At 41.5% G+C, this 21,680-nt stretch overlaps 1 protein-coding gene across 1 annotated transcript; it reads left to right on the forward strand.

Annotated features, from left to right (window-relative positions):
- The first annotated feature begins 12 nt into the window (after positions 1-12).
- ERICH5 (glutamate rich 5) lies at positions 13-21,588 on the forward strand. The gene is made up of 3 exons (XM_068525606.1): positions 13-280; positions 17,068-17,970; positions 19,469-21,588. Exons 1-3 carry the CDS (start codon positions 223-225, stop codon positions 19,579-19,581), a joined length of 1,074 nt encoding a protein of 357 aa, XP_068381707.1. The 5' UTR covers positions 13-222; the 3' UTR covers positions 19,582-21,588.
- Positions 21,589-21,680: the final 92 nt, after the last annotated feature.

A 21,680-nucleotide genomic window follows, 5' to 3' on the forward strand; every position in this document is an offset into this window, starting at 1 on the left:
CCTCTTCTGCGTCCTTGCTGTCCCCACCCTGGCTCCTTCCCCCAGCGAGCGGCTCGCTTTCCTTTCCAGGCTTGCGCTCTGCAGCCGCGGGAGGCGGCCGCGCGGAGTCGGAGGAACTGGTGCTGAGGCAGCGGTTCGCGCGGGATCCGGACTCAAGGACCCAAGCCCGCGCGGAGCTGGGACAGGGGGCGCGCTCGCCCGCCGGGCGCCCTCCTGCCGGCGATGGGCTGCTCCAGCAGCGCCCTCAACAAGGCCGGCGATGGCAGCAGGCCCCGCAGCGGTGAGCAGGGGATCGGGCCCCACCCACGCCCGGGCGTCGGGCTTCGGGTCGTTTGCTCCCCGGGTGTCCGTCAGGTGCGTCTCGTGCCCACGCGGCCCGGCAGGGGGGCAGCTCCTCCCTGAGGATGCGAGTGGAACCCGGAGCGGCGCTGCTGTGCCCCAGGATGCGGCGGTTCCCGTGCTCTCCGCCGCGCACGTTGCCCCCCGCGAGAGCCCAGGCGTGGGGAGGCCCTGCTGGGGGGATGTGAGCGCGGGGAGCTCGCCTTAAATCCCTAAAGCGGTCAGCCACAGAGTTCTCTTAAACAGAGGCGGAATTGCCTCAATTTACGATAACTGCTGTTAATCCCTTAAACGTACGAGATTTCAGATTACTCTACAGATGGGCATTCACTCCATCAAATAGGTTCCTGCACTTTTAAAGAGGCCAGATACATTTTCCTCTATCCTTGGCTTAAGTATTTCTTGACGAATATGCATGTGATAAAAAAGAGGTCTTCACTGAATCCTATATAGAAATTCAACACGTATTCTAAGTGTCTACTGTATGACAGCCAGGTGCTTGGCTAGATGCTGAAGGTATTCAACGTAACTGACCTTACTCTTGGGGGTTGAGGTTGGAAGAGACAGACAACAAAAAAGTTAAACAAATGATTGGAGGGAATGTTACTCTTGGGGAGGGACAAAAGTGTCCAACGGATGGAAGGGGTTTTTTAATCCTCTCAGAAAAGAATGAGTAACCTTGTTTTAAAAAACATTTTATCGCCAGTATAAATAACCATCCACATGAGTCACACCGTTTCATTTTTTATTCATGCTTTCATTGCTGGTCTAAGTTTTCGCGGATGCTGTTCTGAAAGAAATGTTAAAACGAGTGACAACCAGTTGCATAGAAAATTAATTAATACACTGCATAAATTGCTCAATGCACATCTCGAATCAATCAACAGGTGTATTTTGCTTCTGACCCTCAGTTAGACAGTACTCTCTTGTAATTGGATACTATTGTATGTTCATTAGCATTTCAACTCCATGGTCTTGGAGGCCCCATAAATAATTCATCCCTGTTTCTGTAGCTCACAACTTCTTTAAATTCTGTGTACAACCCTAAGCCTGTGTTTATGTGCTTTTAGATAAAAATAGTCCAAGGTTATTAAATGTCCCGTACATGCATTTACTCACTGTACCCCCAGTGCTTAACAATGCTTGGCACATGATTGTTGAATGAACTACTTCATTTAATCCTTATAACAATGCTTTGACTAAGTATTATGATCATCCCCATTTTACAGAGAAGAGTACATAATTTGTCCAAGGTTGCGGGGCTCCTTGAGAGTCAGAGCTGGGCTTGGGACTCAGGTGCTGTGATTCTAGAACTTGACCTTTTATCTGTTCTTTTCCTCCTTAAACCAGTTTGTGGTAACTAGATTTAAACCTGTTTTTGTCTCAGATCCCTCTGGTTCCCCATTACGTGTGTGGTCATCCATTATGCAAACAACAAAAGAAATATAGTAAAGTATAATAGAGTATTTATTATAATTTAATAAATTTAATTTAATATTATAATAGAGTTTATTATAGAAATATTATAATACATGCACATAATATATTAATATGATATAAATATAATAAATATTATCACAAGTAAAATATTTATCCCTAAGTAAGAGTCAGTAAAATATGAAGTTTATATTTGCTTCCAAGTTTAAACTAGGAATATTTGGAGGACATTTAGCCTTAGAGATATTTTCAGCAGCTACATAGATGCAGAGGAGTTTCCTGTGCCCTCCCATAGAGCTACAGATAATCTTCATATCATAAGAGATTCTTTTAAAATTCACAATATCAACCTTAGAACTCCATGAGTTAAAGCTAAAATACATCAACTAGCCTGTAGACTGGATTTCTGTTTGTACAGTTCCGCCTAACAATTTTCTGTAACTGGCTTAAGAACTGTTATACATAGTGCAGTATTAGCCTAGAAGCAAAAGCATCATAAAATAATGGCTTGGACTAGATTACCTCTAAGATCTCTTACAGCTCTAAAATCCTGTAACACTAAAATATGGAGGTATAATACTTATTTTCTGGGCTCCAACGAATCAGATAGTTACTACTGGTTAGGTAGCTGTTAGGCTGAATAGGAATAGTCCATACTATTGATTGCGTGCAGACATTTGCTCTGACCCATCAGACACCGAATCCCACTGAGCTGCTTTCCATCACCTCCAAAAGATGACTCACTAGGGAAAGAGATGTGGGGGGGAGGGGATGAGGACAGAGGTAGAGACTGGCCTCCGGTGTAAATAATTAACCAGTGCTACTCAAAGTACAGAACAGAGCCTGGTACGTGGTAGTCACACATAGATTTTTACTGAATGCCCTGAAATGTGTGAGGAAAGAGGCTTTTCTTTTCCAAAAGACAACTAGACAGATTGAATTTGGAATTTCTTGTGTTCATGGAAGCATGGTCTACATATTAGGACAATTTTTGGTCCTTTCAGTGCCTTGAGGAGCTGATGAATCTGAACACAGAGATTCTGTTGACTTCATAGACATTAATGGACCCAAAGGTTTCCAGGTCTTTGGCATCTAAACCTTCCTCCCTGTGCTACCAGCCCCCTGCTTCTAGGTGTGATTACTGTTCCACTCTTTTCTGATATAAATGCCATCCGTTTCTGGCAGACTTCTTCCTGAGATTTTATAGCTTAAGCACCAATGTGGACAGAGTAAACAGATGGTAATTATTGACAAATTCATTGCTAGGTTAATGTGTACATTTCCACTGACAGCTGTTATCATGTGTTTGTTCTTATCTGAACTCTCACTAGCTGCTTGGAGTTCACACTGCTTAGGTAATAGGATGAGGGTTGAATTTCACAGTTATGTGAATTGATCTTTGTACTGTAGAAATACCTTCAGTCATCAACCAATATTTTCACACAGTGACATTTCAGTCCTAAGTAGACAAACACTTCTCCTTTGTAATTGAAGAACAAACATCATTAACATTAAAATGAGTTTTATAGGCTTTTCTGGCATACACATATTATATAAATGGGATTACTTTCATTCAAGTGCTAGAAGTCTCTGGACTGAGTCTTGTATGTCTTTATGTCGCCTGTAGAGCTTGGCACAGAGAATGCTCAGTAAGTCTTTGTGGTGGGCCTGATTATTACATACAGCTAATTATAATGGAATATAAGAACTATGTACATGGTTCAAAAAATTGAAAACATTTGAAAAATGCGTACAGTGAAAAGTATACCCCCCACGCTAGCCCCACCATCTGCTTAGTTCCAATCACAGCCATGGGTAAAACTTTTATTAGGTTTTTTTTTTTTTTTTGTATATTGTTCCAAAGTTTCTTTATACACTGCCAATATTATTTCCCTCTCCCATCTTTATTCATAAAATATAGTGTATTATACCTATTATTCTTTACCTTGTTTTTTCAGCTAAAAATATGGAGCTCTTTCTATAATCTCTCTATAACATAGAGTACTTCTTTCTCCTTTTTTACCCTTGTTTAAGAATCCGTTGTGTAATTTATTTACCCAGACCGCCAGTGAGGGACATTTGATTTGTTTCCAGTCTTTTCCATTGCAAACAAGACTGCAGTGAATTCCTTTACACATACATCATTTTGAAAGTATGCAAGCATAACTGTAAGACCATTTCCCAGAAGTGGCATTACTAGGTCAAAGGGTATGCACATTTATAATTTTGAGAGCTAACTGCCTAAATGCTTTCCATAAGGGTTGTACCAAATTACACTCTCATCAACAACATAATACATCTTTTTCTAAAATTGAAGGCTTTTGACATTAGTTCAACCTCATCAAAACATGAGCATGGAGCAGAAATCAGGAGACAAGGTAGGAGCACCCAGTTGGTTTCAGATGTCTCATGTAATCCCCATAAGAGCCTTAGTTTCACCAAGTACAGCTAGAAAACTGCAGCTTAGGGAGGATAAGTAACTTGCCCAAGGTCTCAGAGCTAGTAAGTGATGGACCTGGGGCTTAAGCCCAATGTGTGTGCCTCCGAAGCTCTTGTTCTTTTCACAAACTCCAGTTCCATCTGGGTCCTGTCCTGGTTCTGCTAGAACTCATCATGTGGCTGTCCATGAAGGAGAAATGCAATCCATATCTCTTGAGGGGGTGGTTGGGTCAATGGATGGACTGATGGAGATGGGGATTCAGGGGGATGAGAGTACAACTGAGAAAAGCAGAGGGAGAGTAGGCATCAGGACCCATGGAATAACATAGACTGGAAGGTAACACTGGCCAAGATGGACTTGAGAAGACAGGGTTGGGTTGTGAAGAGACTCTCCTAGTCGTGCAGGAAAAGATCAATCCAGCAAAACAAAGCTTTATTGTGTTCTATGAAATCATTCTTCTGTAAGATTGCCGCACGTCCCAGCTCACATGTACACTTTCACTCTTTCCCTTTTGTGTTAATGTTTTACAACATCAAGTTTAAAATAAAAAACCAATACTTGTGAGGGTTCCTGAAAGGCTCACCAAAACTGATTTTAAAAAAAAATCAAACTTGGCCAGGCTTCGAATCCCGGTGTATATAAGTGTAGGTAGTACAGGTAATTATTTTGTTTTTTTAAAGTGAAATATCAGAATATAGCTCTCCAAGTGAGTGTTAATGTCAGGGAAGTATCATGATGGCCTCAGAAGCTTCCTTACTGTCCCGGAGCTATTGCTGTTGTTCACATTCCTTAAACCCTTCCTTGGGAATTGCCATCAGGCGCTAGAGTTCATTCTTTTGTGTGTATTCAAGGGTGTCAGAGCTTCATCCCTTTAAGGATGAAGATTGCCGGGGGGGGGGGGCCGGGGACCCCAAAAACCCAAACCAAAACACCTCACATTGTTTTTAACAGCTAAAACGCCATAGGCATTACGCTTTATGAAGGTGGGTGAAATAAGCCAGGTGGTGCTAGCATGCTGAGAAACAAGGGTGGTCATTGGAGATGGAGAAAAGAAAGGGCAACCTGTGTCATGGGGTCAAGTTCAGCTGACCCCATTTTCTTCTCCGTGGAAGGGCCCAAGGGGCTGTAGGGTCCCCAGGACTACTGCACTGGGCTCTGGTGACATGGTGACTGTGTGGCCGTAGCCCCACATCCAAGAGAGATGACCCTCTTTTCTCAGACGACACAATCAACAGTCCTTGGGCCTCTCCTCCAGCCTGACTTTTCTAATAAGACAAAAGCCCCCGAGGCCTGATAACATGCTCTTTATTCATACCAAACACTTCTCGACTTTCTAATCTGTATGGCTTCACTTGCTTTGAGATGAGCAAATTCATATTAGGCCCGTTTAGATAAGTGACAGGTCCAAATGAACATTAAGTAGGAGAGGCAAGATGTAAAAAGATGCAAGAAGCATCATGACATCTCTGCTCTATCTATATATTTTCCAGGTCACCGAAAATCACATTTCATTTATATACAATTTACTCTATGGCCATGACAGTATAATTCAAAGTGGACATCAAAATAGCACCAATTAACATCGTGTAAGACAGATAAGTATAAAATGAACTTGACTTCGTAGGCTAAAGATTGAAATGACTCTTGGTCAAGAGGCTGCTCAACAAGCCTCCTCTACGACCTGAGCCCCCAGCCTCGGCCTGCTCCTTTGTGGCTGTTCCAGATTCCTCTCCCCCAGGTCCCCCCATGCCAGGCCCCTGGGGGTCAGTGATAGACCTGCCTCCTCTTCACTAAAAGAAAGGCCCTTGCGATCTGCTTCTTTCCCCTACAGTCATAAGGATGTACCATCAAATCAAGTATTCTTTTTTTCTTATCAATTAATTGTCTGCTCCTTCCACCAGGACACTCATTCGGGGACAATACTTTTTCAAGCCTGTAGTGTGTTTGTCTTTATACTCAGTGAAAAGGCCCTTTCTGCTCTCTCCAACAAGCAGCTTTTCTTTAAAACCTAGTCCTAAAGGGTCCCTGCAGGATGAGAACATTCCACCCTTTGCAGACTGCCCTGCTTCATCTATCTTCTCAGCCTTGCCCAGCTAATGCTGCTCTAGTCTATTTTTGGTGACAGAAATACACTTGTCCCTGTATTATATGTATCACAGTTTCCCAGCCTGTGAGCATGGGATCCAGTGTGCCAGCCTTCCTCCCAGCCTCTAGGGAGGCAGGGTCTGGATGGTCCGAGCCCTCCGGGTACAGCTTTCTCCATGTGCCCCGTGTGCTGCACAAATACCATATTCTATGCGTGCTGTGACATTAAAGAGATGGGAAGCCCTGGGCTAGGCCTTCCAACTGCTCTATCGCTTTCACTAGTAGTTTCTCTTACTGAGAGAGAACATTTGCCCTCAGCCATTCCAGTGAGGACCTCTGTTGAGATGCCCTCCCCAAACCGCCCTCCTTGCTTCTTTCTCACTGTCATTGGTAATGATAAGGAACTTTTTTCCCCTCCTTATTCTTATCCTTTTCCACTTTCCTAAGACTGATAGGAACCGCATAGTTTCTTTGGCTAATTTCCTTTTCCTTTGTTTGCTCTGGAGTAGCCTCTACAGACTAGATGGTTTTTAGTTTTTTTTAAATTTATTTTTATTTTTGGTTGCATTGGGTCTTCGTTGCTGCGCTCGGCTTTCTCTAGTTGTGGCGGGCAGGGGCTACTCTTCGTTGTGGTGCGCGGGTTTCTCATTGAGGTGGCTTCTCTTGTTGTGGAGCACTGGCTCTAGGCGCTCAGGCTTCAGTAGTTGTAGCATGCAGACCCAGTAGTTGTGGCACATGGGCTTAGTTGCTCCACGGCATGTGGAGTCTTCTGGGACCAGGGCTCGAACCCGTGTCCCCTGCATTGGCAGGCGGATTCTTAACCACTGCTCCACCAGGGAAGTCCTCTACAGACTAGATGGTTATGAGAGGCTATAATCACCTGTACACCTTGAATTAGTGTGTGTGTGTGTGTGTGTGTCTGTGTGTGTGTGTGTGTGTGTGTGAGAGAGAGAGAGAAAGAGAGAGGTGGAGGGCACACGTGAGAGCGAGAATTTCAACAAACTAAGAGACAGTATAGAGTTCCAATTTAAAATGTGGGTCTGGAGTTGACTGTCGGGGTTTAAATCCTGGTTCAGCATCATTTATTAGTTGTGTGACTTTGAGCCACACAACCTCTTTATGCCTCAGTGATGTCATCTGTAAAATAGGATTAACAATAGTTCCTATTTCATAGAGTTGTTCTGAGGAATAAATGGGTTAATACTATAGTGTGCCTGGAATGGAACCTAAATATTGCCTACACCAGGGACTGGCAAACTGGCCTGCTGGCCAAACCAGCCCACCACCTGTTTTTATAAATAAAGTTTTATTGTAACACAGACATGCCCATTCACTTACACATCGTCTAAGGCTGCTTTCTCACTACGATGACAGATGACAGAATTGAGTAGTTGCAATAATGACCCTATGCCTGGCAAAGCTGAAAATATTTACTATCTGTCAGTCCCTTTACAGAAAAGAATTTGCTGAGCCCTGGCTTGGAATATTGTCTAGTAAGTCCTCAATGAAAATGATCAATTAATATCAATTTTAGTAAATCTCAATTTTTATTGCTTTTCCAAGATCAAGTTTTGTTTTTTCCCTCAAGATCAAGGTCTAGATCTGAATTTGTTGATTTTCTGATCTTTTTTTCTTTTTAGTAAGTGTGTTAAAGGAAAGTGACAAAAATACTGTCAGTAATAGCAAAAGTGGTACAAAAATATTCAAAAATCACAAAAGTGGTTATGCGAATGGCCCAAGTTTTATGAACATTTTTCTAGGGCTTCTCGAGCTTATTTTGCTAGGTTACTTGCTCTTGTACTTTTGCTACTATAATTTTTAAAAAATAGACTTGATTTTAGAATAGTTTTAGATTTACAGAAGAATTATGAAGATAGTACAGAAAGCTCCCATATAGTCCACATCCACTTTCCCCTATTATTAACATCTTACATTAGTTGGGTACATTTTTCACAAGAAATGAACCAAGCTTGATACATTATTATAAACCAAAGTCCATACTTTATTTTTAAATTTACTTAATTTATTAATTTGTTTATTTTTTGGCTGTGTTGGGTCTTCCTTGCTGCGCGTGGGCTTTCTCTAGTTGCGGGGAGCAGGCTTCTCATTGCAGTGGCTTCTCTTGTTGTGGCGCACGGGCTAAGTTGCTCCGCGGCCTGTGGGATCTTCCCAGACCAGGGCTCGAACCCATGTCCCTGCATTGGCAGGCGGATTTTTTTTTTTTTTTTTTTTTTTTTTAATTTATGGCTGTGTTGGGTCTTCGTTTCTGTGCGAGGGCTTTCTCTAGTTGCGGCAAACGGGGGCCACTCTTCATCGCGGTGCGTGGGCCTCTCACTGTCGCGGCCTCTCTTGTTGTGGAGCACAGGCTCCAGACGCGCAGGCTCAGTAGTTGTGGCTCACGGGCCTAGTTGCTCCGCGGCATGTGGGATCCTCCCAGACCAGGACTCGAACCCGTGTCCCTGCATTGGCAGGCGGATTCTTAACCACTGCGCCACCAGGGAAGTCCCCCCTCACTTCCCTTAATGTGATCTGTACTAACCATGACAGCAAAGTCATCTGAATTGCATGTGGATCCCTAACCTGAGAGAGCAGTAGCAGCGGTCAGCTGAAAGACCTGGGCTCTCAGTCCTACTTGGTCTGCCCGCTGCTTTTTCTGGGGGCTCTCAGGGTACACTAACCACCCAGACTTGAGGTCCAAATGTCTGGCGTGACTCTGACTGCTCTGTTGCAAAATTTAACTATTCCATCCCAGCCACAGACTTGCTAACTGCTAATGGGAACACTCCCTTCTTGAGCACAGACACGTGCTCTTGGCCACAGGCACCTTTGTACTCTGCACGGTGATGGAGTGAGGCACAGACACAGTGGCTGAGCCGGGAGAACGGCCACCAATATGAGCATCGGTGGAGCCGCTTGCTCACAGCTCTTAGAGAGCAAGGCACAGCAAGTATTAACCTTCATTTCAGATGAGAAATTAGAAGACCTCTTTGTCCTGACCTAGCCAAGGTGGAGGCTTAGCAAGCCCAGCCAGTTCTGGGACATGAGGAAGCTAGAGAAAATTCTTGCTCCCCAGTATGGAGCTCACTTAGATCAGCTCTGGCCCTTGCTTCATTGCTGAAGCAATATACTCACCTCATCTCTTGTGCTGCCATGGCATGCTAGCATGAGGACAGAGACCATACCCAATGTTTAAAGATGGGCAGTAATGCCTGCAGAGAACACGGGACACCCACACCCATCAGTTCTGTGTGTTTGTCATCCACTTTAGTCTCTCCTAACTAATCCCATCATGGCTTTCCCTGATAAACCCAGAGTGCTGCCATAGATAAGCTAACTATCTGGGGATCTTATTAAAAATACTGATTTTGGTTCAGTGGATCTGGGCTTGGGCCTGTGAGTCAGCACTAAAACAAAACCCAAAAACCTCCCAGGTAATACTGATGGTGCAGGTTCTGGAACCACAATTTGCTTTAAAGCACCTAAATCTTCAAAGTAGGATCACACTTCCTTTGGCTCACATCTGAGCTCTGCTACTCCGTCGGAACTGTGCACCCTTCCCCAATAAATGTTCTTAATCTTTCTGTGCCGTATTTCCTCAACTATATAATGGAGATAATAATGGACTTACCTGGTGGAGTTGTTGGGAAGATTGAATGAGATAATCCCTATAAAGCTCTAGGCACAGTGCCTCAATAAATCTTAGCCACTCTTGTTCCTAGTGAAGCATCATGGGCGAGGCCTGTTTAGGTTGGTGAAGTGTCACAATTTATGCATATCAGAGACATAATCTTCACTTTCTCTCTCTTTTTCCTTGTTCACTGACGAGTCTTTGATTTTGTAGACTGGATTTCTGCTCAAATGTTGGATCCCCATGTACCGATAATGACCATCAGTCAATGAAACTTGCCTTTTTTAGTACAAATACTGTTGATAATTTTTAAAGTGATGTTTTATGCAATCACTGTAAAATACCTTTTTTGAAATAAGAGTTTATCTTATGGGAGTCTAGAAGAAACCAAAGAAAATGAAACTAGAAAGTCATATCTGAAGGCAGTGACTATTTGCCATGTTTGATGACTGGCTCTGAGGCTCTTCAGTGTCAGCCTCTCCGCTAGGCAGAAGCCCCCCATCTCCATGTGTACTTATCAAGTATTCCAGAAGTGGCTTTCTAACTACATGGTCTTGTTACTCTGTAGTTAAATTTCAAAATTAGATTTACCTTCAAACTTTATTGCATTTACCTTGTGATATCAAAACTAATTTTAGGGACTTTACTGGTGGTGCAATGGTTGGGAATCCTCCTGCCAATGCAGGGGACACGGGTTCGACCCTTGGTCCGGGAAGATCCCACATGCCGCAGAGTAACTAAGCCCGTGTGGCACAACTACTGAGCCTGAGCTCTAGAGCCTGCGAGTCACAACTACTGAGCTTGCGTACCACAGTTACTGAATCCTCCGCGCACCTAGAGCCCGTGCTCCGCAACAAGAGAAGCCACCGCAAGGAGAAGCCCCCGCAATGAGAAGCCCGTGCACCGCAACAAAGAGTAACCCCCGCTCGCTGCAACTAGAGAAAGCCCGTGCACAGCAATGAAGACCCAAAGCAGCCAAAAATAAAATAAATAAATAAATTTATTAAAAAAACCTAATTTTAGATACGTAAATTCAGGTAGTTCTACTAAAAAAAGAAAGGTGGTTTGTCTGATTTTTATTTGTCCTCTGTAGGTTTTTTTGGCTAATGGTTTCATACTCCAGTTACACGGGATATTGCGTAAGTTCACCTCTCTTCAAAATGAGTGCCTTTTTAACATCTATTGACTGGTAGAACACACCCTTGGGGATTAACATTTGTGCCAAAGCACATAAGGACAGTATCTTTACATACTTTGACGAGGGAGAAGGGCAAAAACAGCTAGAATAGCACCACTGTTAGCTCCAGAAATATTTGTTGTATGGATGGATAAATGATGGAATGGAATTGAGGAGAAAGCAGAGAAAGAAAATGAGAAGAAGATGAGTGGACTCTTCCCTTAGAGCAGACTCATGCCGCATCCCTGGTTCCCAAAGCTCAAAAGCTACCAGAACCTAGAAATGGTGGCAGCAAGGGAAAATACCAGGATGCCGTTTCTCATTGATCATCTAGAAAACTCAGCAGACAATCCAGTGGGGTCTTTGGGATGGCTGATATGCCCTAGCCATGGATTAGGAAATATTGACCTCAAGTTTTTCTCCTTGCTGGGTAGAAACTTTTCATTTTTGATTAGGGTGATGAACTGAGTAGAAAAGCTTCCACCATAATGTGAATTTCAGGTATGTTAGTTCTGCTTCTAATCCCTTCTGTAATGTTGCCTAGTATTTAATTTCTTTGTGTGCCTATCACAACTGGTGCTTGCAACAAGGGTTCTGTTAGTTCAGCTGTCACAACAAATTTGTGCAGGGATCAACTTACAACAGAATCAAGAGAGATAATGAGCACCAAAGGATTAGGCCCAGAGCAGTGTATGATTTGATAAAATGTAGGGTTCAGAAAACAGTCACACCCTTAAACAGCTTCGGGTGTGGAAACAATGCATCTGTCCACAATATTTATTACATAATAATACAGATTAGGCACAGAATGTCTCCTGTTTGTGAACAAAAGATCTCACTGCTTTTCAAGTTAGAGTGCTAGAAGAAATGATGTAGAACCTTCTTCCACCTCAAGGAGTTATCCTGGGGATTCACAAAACCATGTGGACAGAGTGTGGAGACCTTTGGGTAAGAGGTCGTGCATAGGTACCAAGCTGTGCTTAATAAGGGAAGTAGCTATTATTTGAATTTCTTTGCAGACAGTAAAGTCTAGGATGGCGAGGACCAGATCTTCCTTGTTAACTGCTGTAACCCTTGTGCTTAGCCCAGAGCGGGCATATAGTAGGCACTTGATCAATACTTGATGAATAAATGAAATCAAAGCCAACAAACAGAATGAAGCATATTTGTGTATATAAAAGCTAACAGTGGCCTGTATTAATGCCAGTCAAGTCCGGTCAAATCATGGCTGACATGAATACTACTTCACTCTCTATCAACAATCACGATTTAAAACTTACCATTAGTAACAACAGAATTTTATAGGTCAACAGTGACAACGTTACAGTGTTTAGGGGACTGTTTATCCAAGCTCTTTAATGTTGCAGTTCATTCTTTCTGTTGCTGAATTAGCTATAATTTATTGACAGGGCTACTGCTAACCCACAGAGGACCTTTATGAAATTAGAAAAAGCTGCCCTTCCCACCCCTGATGCATGCAACCTTGCTGGTGCACACAGGCTGGACTTCATCTCTCCCTCGCCCCTTCAGCGGGACACACCCCATGCAATGAGAAACCTGCAGAGCCGTTTGCTGCGTCCCTGTTTACTGAGTACCTTCTCATGTCACATACCATGTTGAGTAATTACACACATATCATCTCAGAATTATCAATGATCCTAACAAGCCTAAAAGGCAAAGATAATATCCCCATTTGATAGATTAGGAAACTGAGGTCCAGAGAGTTTCATAACTTGTCTGGATTGCACAGTTAAGTAAATGATGGGATAAGGAGTCACACTGAACATCAGAACAGTCTGGAATGCCCTGCTCCACCTGAAGAGGAAGGAGCCCAGATGGATCCCAAAATTGTACTTCCCTCAGCAGCTGGGGATAAAAACATTCCGTAGCATAAGAAAGGAAGTTTTGTGGTCACTGTAGTCTTTAGTATTGTGTTCTCTGAGAGACGGTTTGAAACAACCATTTGTTTTCCAACCCTTTTCATTTATTCACTCTGATCTTTCTTTTTTTCTGAATAGGCTCAGAGAAAGGTACCAGTATTAAGATGAATGGAATTACCTTCCCTTTCTGTGTGTCCACCACGGTCTCTTCCTTGCTAGGGCTGGCAGGTGAAGTGTAACGCTTTCCATGGCTGGCTTGCTTGGCGTTCAGGGGGTGCCAGTCGCTGTGCTGGTGTTTTCCAGGTATTAACTCGTGTAATCCTCACAAAAGCTCGACTGCTCCTCTTCCCACTCTACAGGTGATGAAACTGAGGCACAAAGAGGCTTAACAAGGCTAGTAAGTGGAAGAATGAGGTTTCAAACCTAGTACATTGGAGGTGTCATTTTCAAGATCATAAGATCTCTGTCCTCCCTTTTAGAGCAGATTACTCTCTTCTATCACATAGAAAAAAGAACTACTGAGTGATTAGTGAGGAGTTATTAACTCCGAAATACATTTATTTCAAAATTCAGAGTGCAGTTAATCAACATGAATTACAAAATGAGTGTGTCACTACACTTTTTTCGCACTTTCTCTAATTGTTGGTGATCATTTTAAAGATGTTTTAGCTTTTGGGGCTACCTCAGAAAAATGTTAGAGACAGTGACTTCTTTTGTAATATTTCCCAGCTTGGTTGACTATTTTCAGGTTGCAGTATAAGAATATTATATGTTGAGGACATTTCCCTTCTTCACGTATGCCAGTAAGATTAGAAAAAGTATATAAGAATGAAAATCGATACTTTGATCATGGGCATCAATGTTCTAGTTATGCCAAAAATTGATAGATCCTTTGGAAACTTAAGACACCATGTGTGTATAAATAAATTTTCACAAAGCTTTTGGTTTTAGGGGAAAAAAACTTGACTTAGCCTGATAGCATAATATATTTTTCAAAATATAAAATTGAGTGGCTATGATTTGGGTGTGTCAACACATTTTTTTCCTTCAAGCTTTCTGCTCTAGAAGAATGATGACAATAGAATGCACCCACAGCTGGCACAGCTGGATGAAAATCATTCGTCTCATTTAACTGACAGTACTGAACACTGTAATAACTATTTTACCAGAAAATATAATTTGTCAGACATCTGTGATTAGCATAATAATACATTTCCTTGTCAATTCCCTAAGGCAGCCATCACCTAAACATCCTTTGTGTGACAGCTAAATGAATTATCTTGTCATAATGAATTTCTTTATAGACCTGAGAAATTGCTTCTGTTAAGTTGCCTTCTGTGCTATTAATTTGAAGGCTTCGTGCATAATGAGGCTGGAGGGGGAGGTGAAGGCTAGCCCTCCTCCCAGCTCTGGACCCCAGGCCCACAGCCTGTGTCCTGTGTCTCACAAAATCCTCTCTGAACTCTGCTTCTCCAGCTTCGGGCTCTAATTCCTTTCCACTGGGGGATTCACACACAGTCGCAGAGGTAGGGTGGGAGACTATTTGATGTGAGTAAATGTATTAAAAAGAGAAACAATTGGCAGTGAAATGAAGTAATGAGATTACATAAACTAAGGACGTGAAGATCCATGACAGTTACTAACTCGGGAAAAAACAAACAAACAAAAAATGTTTACACAAGTAATAGTTTACTACATGGCTCAGTTCTTCATAGCAGACATATTCATTATGTGTACATATAACTGAATATTGATATAACCCAAATTACAACATGATTACTATTGTATTTTATTTTTATTTTTTAAAAGATATTTATTTATTCATGTATTTGGCTGCATCGGGTCTTAGTTGCGGCACGTGGGATCTTTGTTGCGGCATGCGGGATATTCCATTGCAGCGTGCAGGCTCCAGAGTGCACAGGCTAAGTTGCCCCACGGCATGTGGGATCTTAGTTCCCCGACCAGGGATCGAACCCGCGTCCCCTGCATTGGAAGGCGGATTTTTAACCACTGGACCACCTGGGGAGTCTCATGATTACTATTTTAAATCATTACTAATATGCAATTACTGAATTGAAAGGAAATGTGAATGTGTAATGGGAGAGGGTGAAGGATGATGGAGGTGCGGGAAAAAAAGAGCTAAGTCTTTATTTTCCATAGTGGGAGTTAGTTGAAGTGCCCAAACTAAAAAATAATGAAGTAGCAATTCACTTAGAGATATAGGAAAAAAAAGTATCCCTCCTAGACAGCTAAATTTGACCCTAGAGAAGGGGAAAAGAGAGAGGAGACCTGAGTCTTAGTTGTATATCTGGGGTTTTTTTTGTTTTTTTTTGTAAATGGGATGTCTTTTTTTTTTTTTTTTTTAATTTATTCATTATTTATGTTTGGCTGTGTTGGGTCTTCGCTTCTGTGCAAGGGCTATCTCTGGTTGCGGCAAGCGGGGGCCACTCTTCATACCGGTGCGCGGGCCTCTCATTATCGTGGCCTCTCTTGTTGCGGAGCACAGGCTCCAGACGCGCAGGCTCAGTAGTTGTGGCTCACGGACCTAGTTGCTCCGCGGCATGTGGAATCTTCCCAGACCAGGGCTCGAACCCGTGTCCCCTGCATTGGCAGGCAGATTCTCAACCACTGCGCCACCAGGGAAGTCCTTAGTTGTATATCTTAACTTACATTAAATAAGCAGGTAACTCTTTAAACTATATGCATATATAACTGGGGTCAGGGGTAACTGAGGGAAAAAAAGAACAAGAAAAGATGAAAAATTATCTTTGGGGGAAAAAAGGTAGAAGAGGAAATACATCACCTAGAGGCCCATTTTAACATGCTGGTTTATCTTCTTCCAGTATCTCCCCCTCTGTTTGCTTTTCCTGTCTTTCTCCTTTCCAATGATCAACATTGCTATAATCATACTGTATATAAAATTGAGAGCTAACTTATTGAGCACATAATTGCACAGCAGACCTTGTGCTAATATACACTTTATATCCATTATTTTATTTGATTAACCCAACTGGGAGTGCTGATTTTTTAACTTATTATACAATAATTATTTTATTATTTTAGCATATGGTCTTCAGAATCATCTTTTGCATGGTACAGTAATATTCCACCCAATGGATTATTGATCTTTCCCCCAAATTATTAGACTTTCAAGCTGTTTTCCAGATTTTGCTGTTATAAAGAATACTGGGATGATATACTTTCCCCCAGAGCATTTCCCTGAAGTTTATGCTTTTAGGGTAAATTTCCAGAAGTAGGATCACTGGGTCAAAGAGTATAAACATGTTGCCACATTGCTTTCTTAAACTCTCCAGGGGGCACTTATGCATTCATTGTTTAATGTGATACGATGCCTCTTGCAACTCTGACGTAGGTAGGAGAGACAGATTCACTGCCATTTTATAGACATGATTATTGGGAGCTAAGTTCCCAAGGTCACACAGTTGGGGGAAGAGCCAGAATTAAAATGCATGTTTCCCAACTCTCTCTTGATTTCTCTTGTAACCGGGACCCCCAAATGAAATGAAACTCAGGCTGGACTGTGCCTGCCACTTTCTCTCCCAGACATCTTAGTTTTGACCTAGTGGGGCTTCACTGTCATGGGACCCTTTCCTTTCACTGAGGGCCATTCTGCTTTAGGGGGAAGGTAAGACCTCTCTAGCAGCCCAAGGACCACTTCTTGGGCTATAAAATCTTCTACTAAGCCTAAGGAGGAGAAAGGGTGGGACAGAGGAAAAAGCATGAGGGGACAAAGGGTACTGAATTAGAATATGGGACAGGAGTCATGAGAGGGTGCCCAACGAGCAAACAGGAAAAAAACCCTGTGATTTTGGGGGACCTTCATGCTTAAGACTAGGTATTTGAGCTGAAAACACTAAAGAGATTGGACTTAGGGAATGTTAGGGTCATGGTATGGCCTCTCTGTACTCAACTGTACTGTACCCAGGACTGTCTTGAACTGTTAAATCTACTTCTTGATAGCAATACGCTTTCTCAGGATAGAAACGAAACAACAATTTGTATTTTTTCTTTTCAAATGAATGATAAAAAGTAACTTCAAATATGTATTTTTCAACCACAGAAGAAAGTGAGTCCTGCTTTGTCCAACCAAAACCACATACACTGGGAAGAGAATCTACGTTATATGGCAAGGTACAAAAGGAAAGCCTTCCTCGACTAGAAAAGCCCAAGATTTCAGCCGTGTCTACAGCTAATGGTGTTAAATCCCTCCATGAACAGCCCCTGGCAAAGGATGCTGCAGACCCACCAGGATCCACAGAGGAAACTCAGCCTCTTAAGGGACTGAAGGAGTCTGGGCCACCTCAGCCAGGTGGCAAAGATGATACTCCAGGAGCAGGAGAAAAGAAGGACGTGGAAGCAGTGACAGAGGCTCAGCCTTTTAAAGGAAACGCTGAGACCGAAGCTTTAGGAGCAGAAGCCGAGAGTCAACCTTTGAGGACAGCGGGAGAGAGGGACTCTCCTGGAGCCGTGGAAGGTACTGAGAATCCACAAGCTGCCGGAGAGATGACACCTCGAGGAACAGCTGAGAAAATTCCACCTCTGGAAGCAGCTAGAGAGCCACAATCTCAAGAAGCTCTGGGGACGGATGAACAGTCCCAACTCCCAGAAACAGTTCCCAAGGAGATGGAATCTCCAGAAATATTGGAAGGAAGTCAGCTTGTGGAAACAGCTGAAAAGCAGCAACTTCAAGAAACATTGGGAGAAGATGAGCAGTCCCAACTTCTAGAGATGATTCCCAGAGAGAATGGAACACCAGAAGTATCAGACAGAAGTCAGCTTATGGAAACAGCTGTCAAGGATGATTCACTCCATAAAACTCCTGAAGGTCCAGGAGACATGGAGCAGATCCAACCTGAAAGAATAGTTGGAAACATGGAACATCCAGCAGGAATTCTAGAGACAGGGGCAAATGTGGAAACGGTCAGGAAAATTCATGCTAACGAAGAGGACCAACACGATGAAGGTAAAAGTCATGCTGTCACAGATTCAGGTAGTTTAGGTGTGCTCCATAAAAGATCATCTCTGGGGGACAGGGGTGGCTGACGCAGTCCCTCTAGTTTCTGTTTCCGTGGCTGAAGTTCATTTGACCCAAACCAAAAAGGCTTCCATACTTGAAAAACAGGCATTTGACTTTCTGGCACAAATTTTCTAAAACATAGTCTGTGTTCAGATTTGTAACCTAGAGCTTCATTGTTGAATAAAATGGAATATTGAAGGAATGTTAAATTTCTGAATTTTTCCAAGTTCACTCTTCATCAGGCCCCATGTATGGCACGAGGGTACAAATTGAAGATGGTCAGTGGAGGAACGGACTTTTTAATGAAAGAACACACAAATGACTCTTAGAGTGTCATTTTCATCTTTTTGCACTCTTATCCTTGGAAAATTACTGTCAGCCTGCTCCTGTCCTCCTATAGTCTTTTTATCTTTATTAGAAGACTAGAGAAATGTACTACGTCTTAGCAAATGGTGTTTTTTTTAATGTACTTTACCAGTATAAAGCAAATGGTATCTATACTGTTCTTTATTGGAGTTATAATAAAAAAAAATCTTCTAGGGCAGGATTTACATTTCGGTAAATTTGGGCTTCACCCTACAGTATAATCAAGTGAAACATTCATCCGTTTTTTAATTCTCTCATTAGTTAATGCAGCAGTTTTTGAGTGTCTAATCATCTGCTAGCTGCAGGAATAAGGGGTAGTCCCTGTTCTCAAGGGGCTCACAGTCTAGCGGGGAGAAGGCAGAATTTAAACAAAATACTACAGTCTACTGAGGTAAGTGCTTTAGTGAAGGTATATAAAAGTGCTCTGGGAATAACAAGGGAGAAGCAAGTAAAGGTATATATTTGTTAGATCAGGGTTGGCAAACTCAAGTCTTTAAGGCCTAGGATCATGACAGTGGGTGAAGTGAGGGGCACATGTAATGCTGTGGGAAGCCCCGGGCACCTTGGTGAACAGGCGCACAATCCTATCAAAAGAGGCAGCTGCTTCTGGGCTCCACTCAAAGCATGGGGACCAGTGTTGCCCAAAGTGACTTCTTAGGGAAAAATTTGTATGTGCAATGGCCAGCCTTTTAAATGTTTAAACTCTTTAAAAGTTCAATGATTGTTTTCTTTAAACACCAGAATGACCAAACAAGACGCTTTCTGGGCACCCATAGAACACATTTTGATTTAGATATAAATGGAACTTTCTATTTGTAATACGTTCTACTGTCTTTCTTGGGTAATTCTGCATCCTGATTTTATATAAGAAAACGCCAGGACTCGGAAATGGTAAGTGACATGGGCCACTCTGAGGATCTGAGAGACCCAGGGCAATTGCCTTTCTTGACACCACCAGAGAAACTTACCGTCTAGACCTAAAAAGCAAGAGCTGCCCCCCTTGGAAACCAGCTGCGGGGCACTTTGTTGCTAATGCTAAACAAGTATCTCTTAATATCACTTTTGGTTACTTTTCCAGGTGAAACAGGAGAAGAGGTTGAAACAGAGATGGAGAATGAGAAAGTAAGTGAAGGGGCTGAAACAAAAGAAGAAGAAACAGGAGAAGCTGTGGGTCTTTCAGCAGCCACGTAGATAGGTATGGTGATGGAAGGGTGAACCGACACAGCGTATTATAACAGAGAAGACAGAAAGCGGCAGTGAAGTTTGTGGTTACAGATCTTATCTTTCAACATCTACATCTTTTATACAAGGAGTGTGGTTATCATGTTCTTGATTACATTGTTCCATAAAACTGCTAAGCTGTGAACAGTTTTTCTAGCTACTTACAATTCAAAACTACAAAAAAAAAAAAAAAGAAAAGAAAAGAAAAAGAAAACTACAATACCCAGAGCCAATACCAACTAGGGTATATGTTCGTTTAAGAGGGTGAGGGTGTTTTCTTCACTGTGGCAATGGGTCCATTCAGTGTAGAAAATGAGACCCTAAAAGAAAGTATAAACCTTTAAGTATAGGTGGCTGGAGAAAGGAGTTAGCAGAGTTTAGGGAGCTCATGATAATAAAGTCATACAGTTGGAATTAGGATGGAGTAAGAATGATCAACAATAACCGGGCAAACTATACCTAGTATTTCTTTCCTATCACAGAATTTAGAGCTGGTGGGAACCTGGGAAAGTATGTCATCTAATTACCTTCTCACCTTAAGTCGATCTACTACCATACATCCTTATTGATCATGGTGTATTAAATATGGTAACAAAATTCTTCTTAAAGGAATGCAGACTCTGGTGCTGTTATAAGATTAGGTATTTTCACAATGAAAGGTTACACATGTTTTATGTGCCATTTTGAATCGTCTAGTGATTTTATACTTATGTGAGGTGTTTCAATTGGTGTTATCCTTTTGACTGACATTAAAGGTATTTTAAATTAACTGACTTTTAAATGTATTTCAGAGGCAACAAACAGCAAGAATTAAAACCTAGATTTGTTGCCTATGTGGAGTCTATTCCTTGGGCCCTATTTTTTTTGTTTTTAAGATTACTCTGATTTAATATTAGGCTTTAGATGTGGAAAACAGCTGAAAAATCAAGATTTAAAAACCATTTATAATATTTCATTTGTGTTAAAATGATACACCATAGAAAGTCACTTTTCAAGTATTCCTCCAAAGTTGCCAAGGGATTTTGGTAAATGATGATATGTGAATAATAATAATGATAGCAATCTTGCCCACCAATGAGTGCCTTGTGTTTATGAATATCAGGATAGAATTATATTCTGGAAACATTTTGTAGTTTTATCTTATTTGTAAATATGTAGTTTAAAGATAACTGCTCAGATGAATTAACTAGACTCTTTTACTTTAGCTTCTGTATTAAACTGACTATTAAGATGATGTAATTAATTTTAAGAATATAGGATAGAGGGAAGAATTATCATCCTTACTCTGATTTTAATGTTAATGTTTCTGACTTTAAAGAGTTGAGGTAGCTAACAAGAGGAGTTACTTGAGTAGATGACTTCATCCTTCCTGCAAAGTAAAGAAGCTGGATTGTGATTTTATTGAGAACAAGGATTGTTTTATGTGTCTTTGAATTCATACATTTAGCTCTTTTAATGGGACATGATAGGTGCTTGATAAGTATTTGTCGAATCAATAAATGAATAATAAATACCAAGTGTTCCCATTTACACTTAATTCATTAAAAAAGAATATAGAATTCTTTATATATTGCATTTGAAATATGAATTTGTGTGACACTAACGTTTTCATTCCAAAGCTGCTCAAGGTTAGTAAGACTATATATTTGGTGCAGTTCCAAAAACAGCAATAATTTGAGGTCAGAAAGTTACATAACTCAGAACTGATATAACATCTTTCAAGCTACATTTTGTAATCCAAAGGTGTTTTTCCTGACCCAAAGGTATTTTTGTATAGATATCTAGTAAATAGAAAATGTCAGAGCTTAGTGTAAAATATGATCACCTTAAAAAGTGATTGTACTTTGTATCAAATACTGAAATAGTAGGATTCATTTACTAGGCATAAAGGTCCATTCTCCATTGTGTGGATTTTTAAAAAAAATCTCTAACATATGTTAAAGAGATCTCTATTCAGAGCTCATTCTTGAAAGAAGTCTTTCTCAAAAGCATTATTATATAGTTGTAATGTAAAAGTTTTCAAATTACTTATTAATACCATTATTTTCCATAATAACTAAAATCATTTA

This window comes from Eschrichtius robustus, chromosome 17 (genome assembly GCF_028021215.1).
Source record: "Eschrichtius robustus isolate mEscRob2 chromosome 17, mEscRob2.pri, whole genome shotgun sequence".
Taxonomy (NCBI): domain Eukaryota; kingdom Metazoa; phylum Chordata; class Mammalia; order Artiodactyla; family Eschrichtiidae; genus Eschrichtius; species Eschrichtius robustus.

Coding starts and splice junctions, on each gene's coding strand:
- ERICH5 (XM_068525606.1), top strand. CDS start 223: ATGGGCTGCTCCAGCAGCGCCCTCAACAAGGCCGGCGATGGCAGCAGG. Junction 281..17,067: donor TGGCAGCAGGCCCCGCAGCG/GTGAGCAGGGGA, acceptor TTTCAACCACAG/AAGAAAGTGAGTCCTGCTTT. Junction 17,971..19,468: donor AGAGGACCAACACGATGAAG/GTAAAAGTCATG, acceptor TTACTTTTCCAG/GTGAAACAGGAGAAGAGGTT.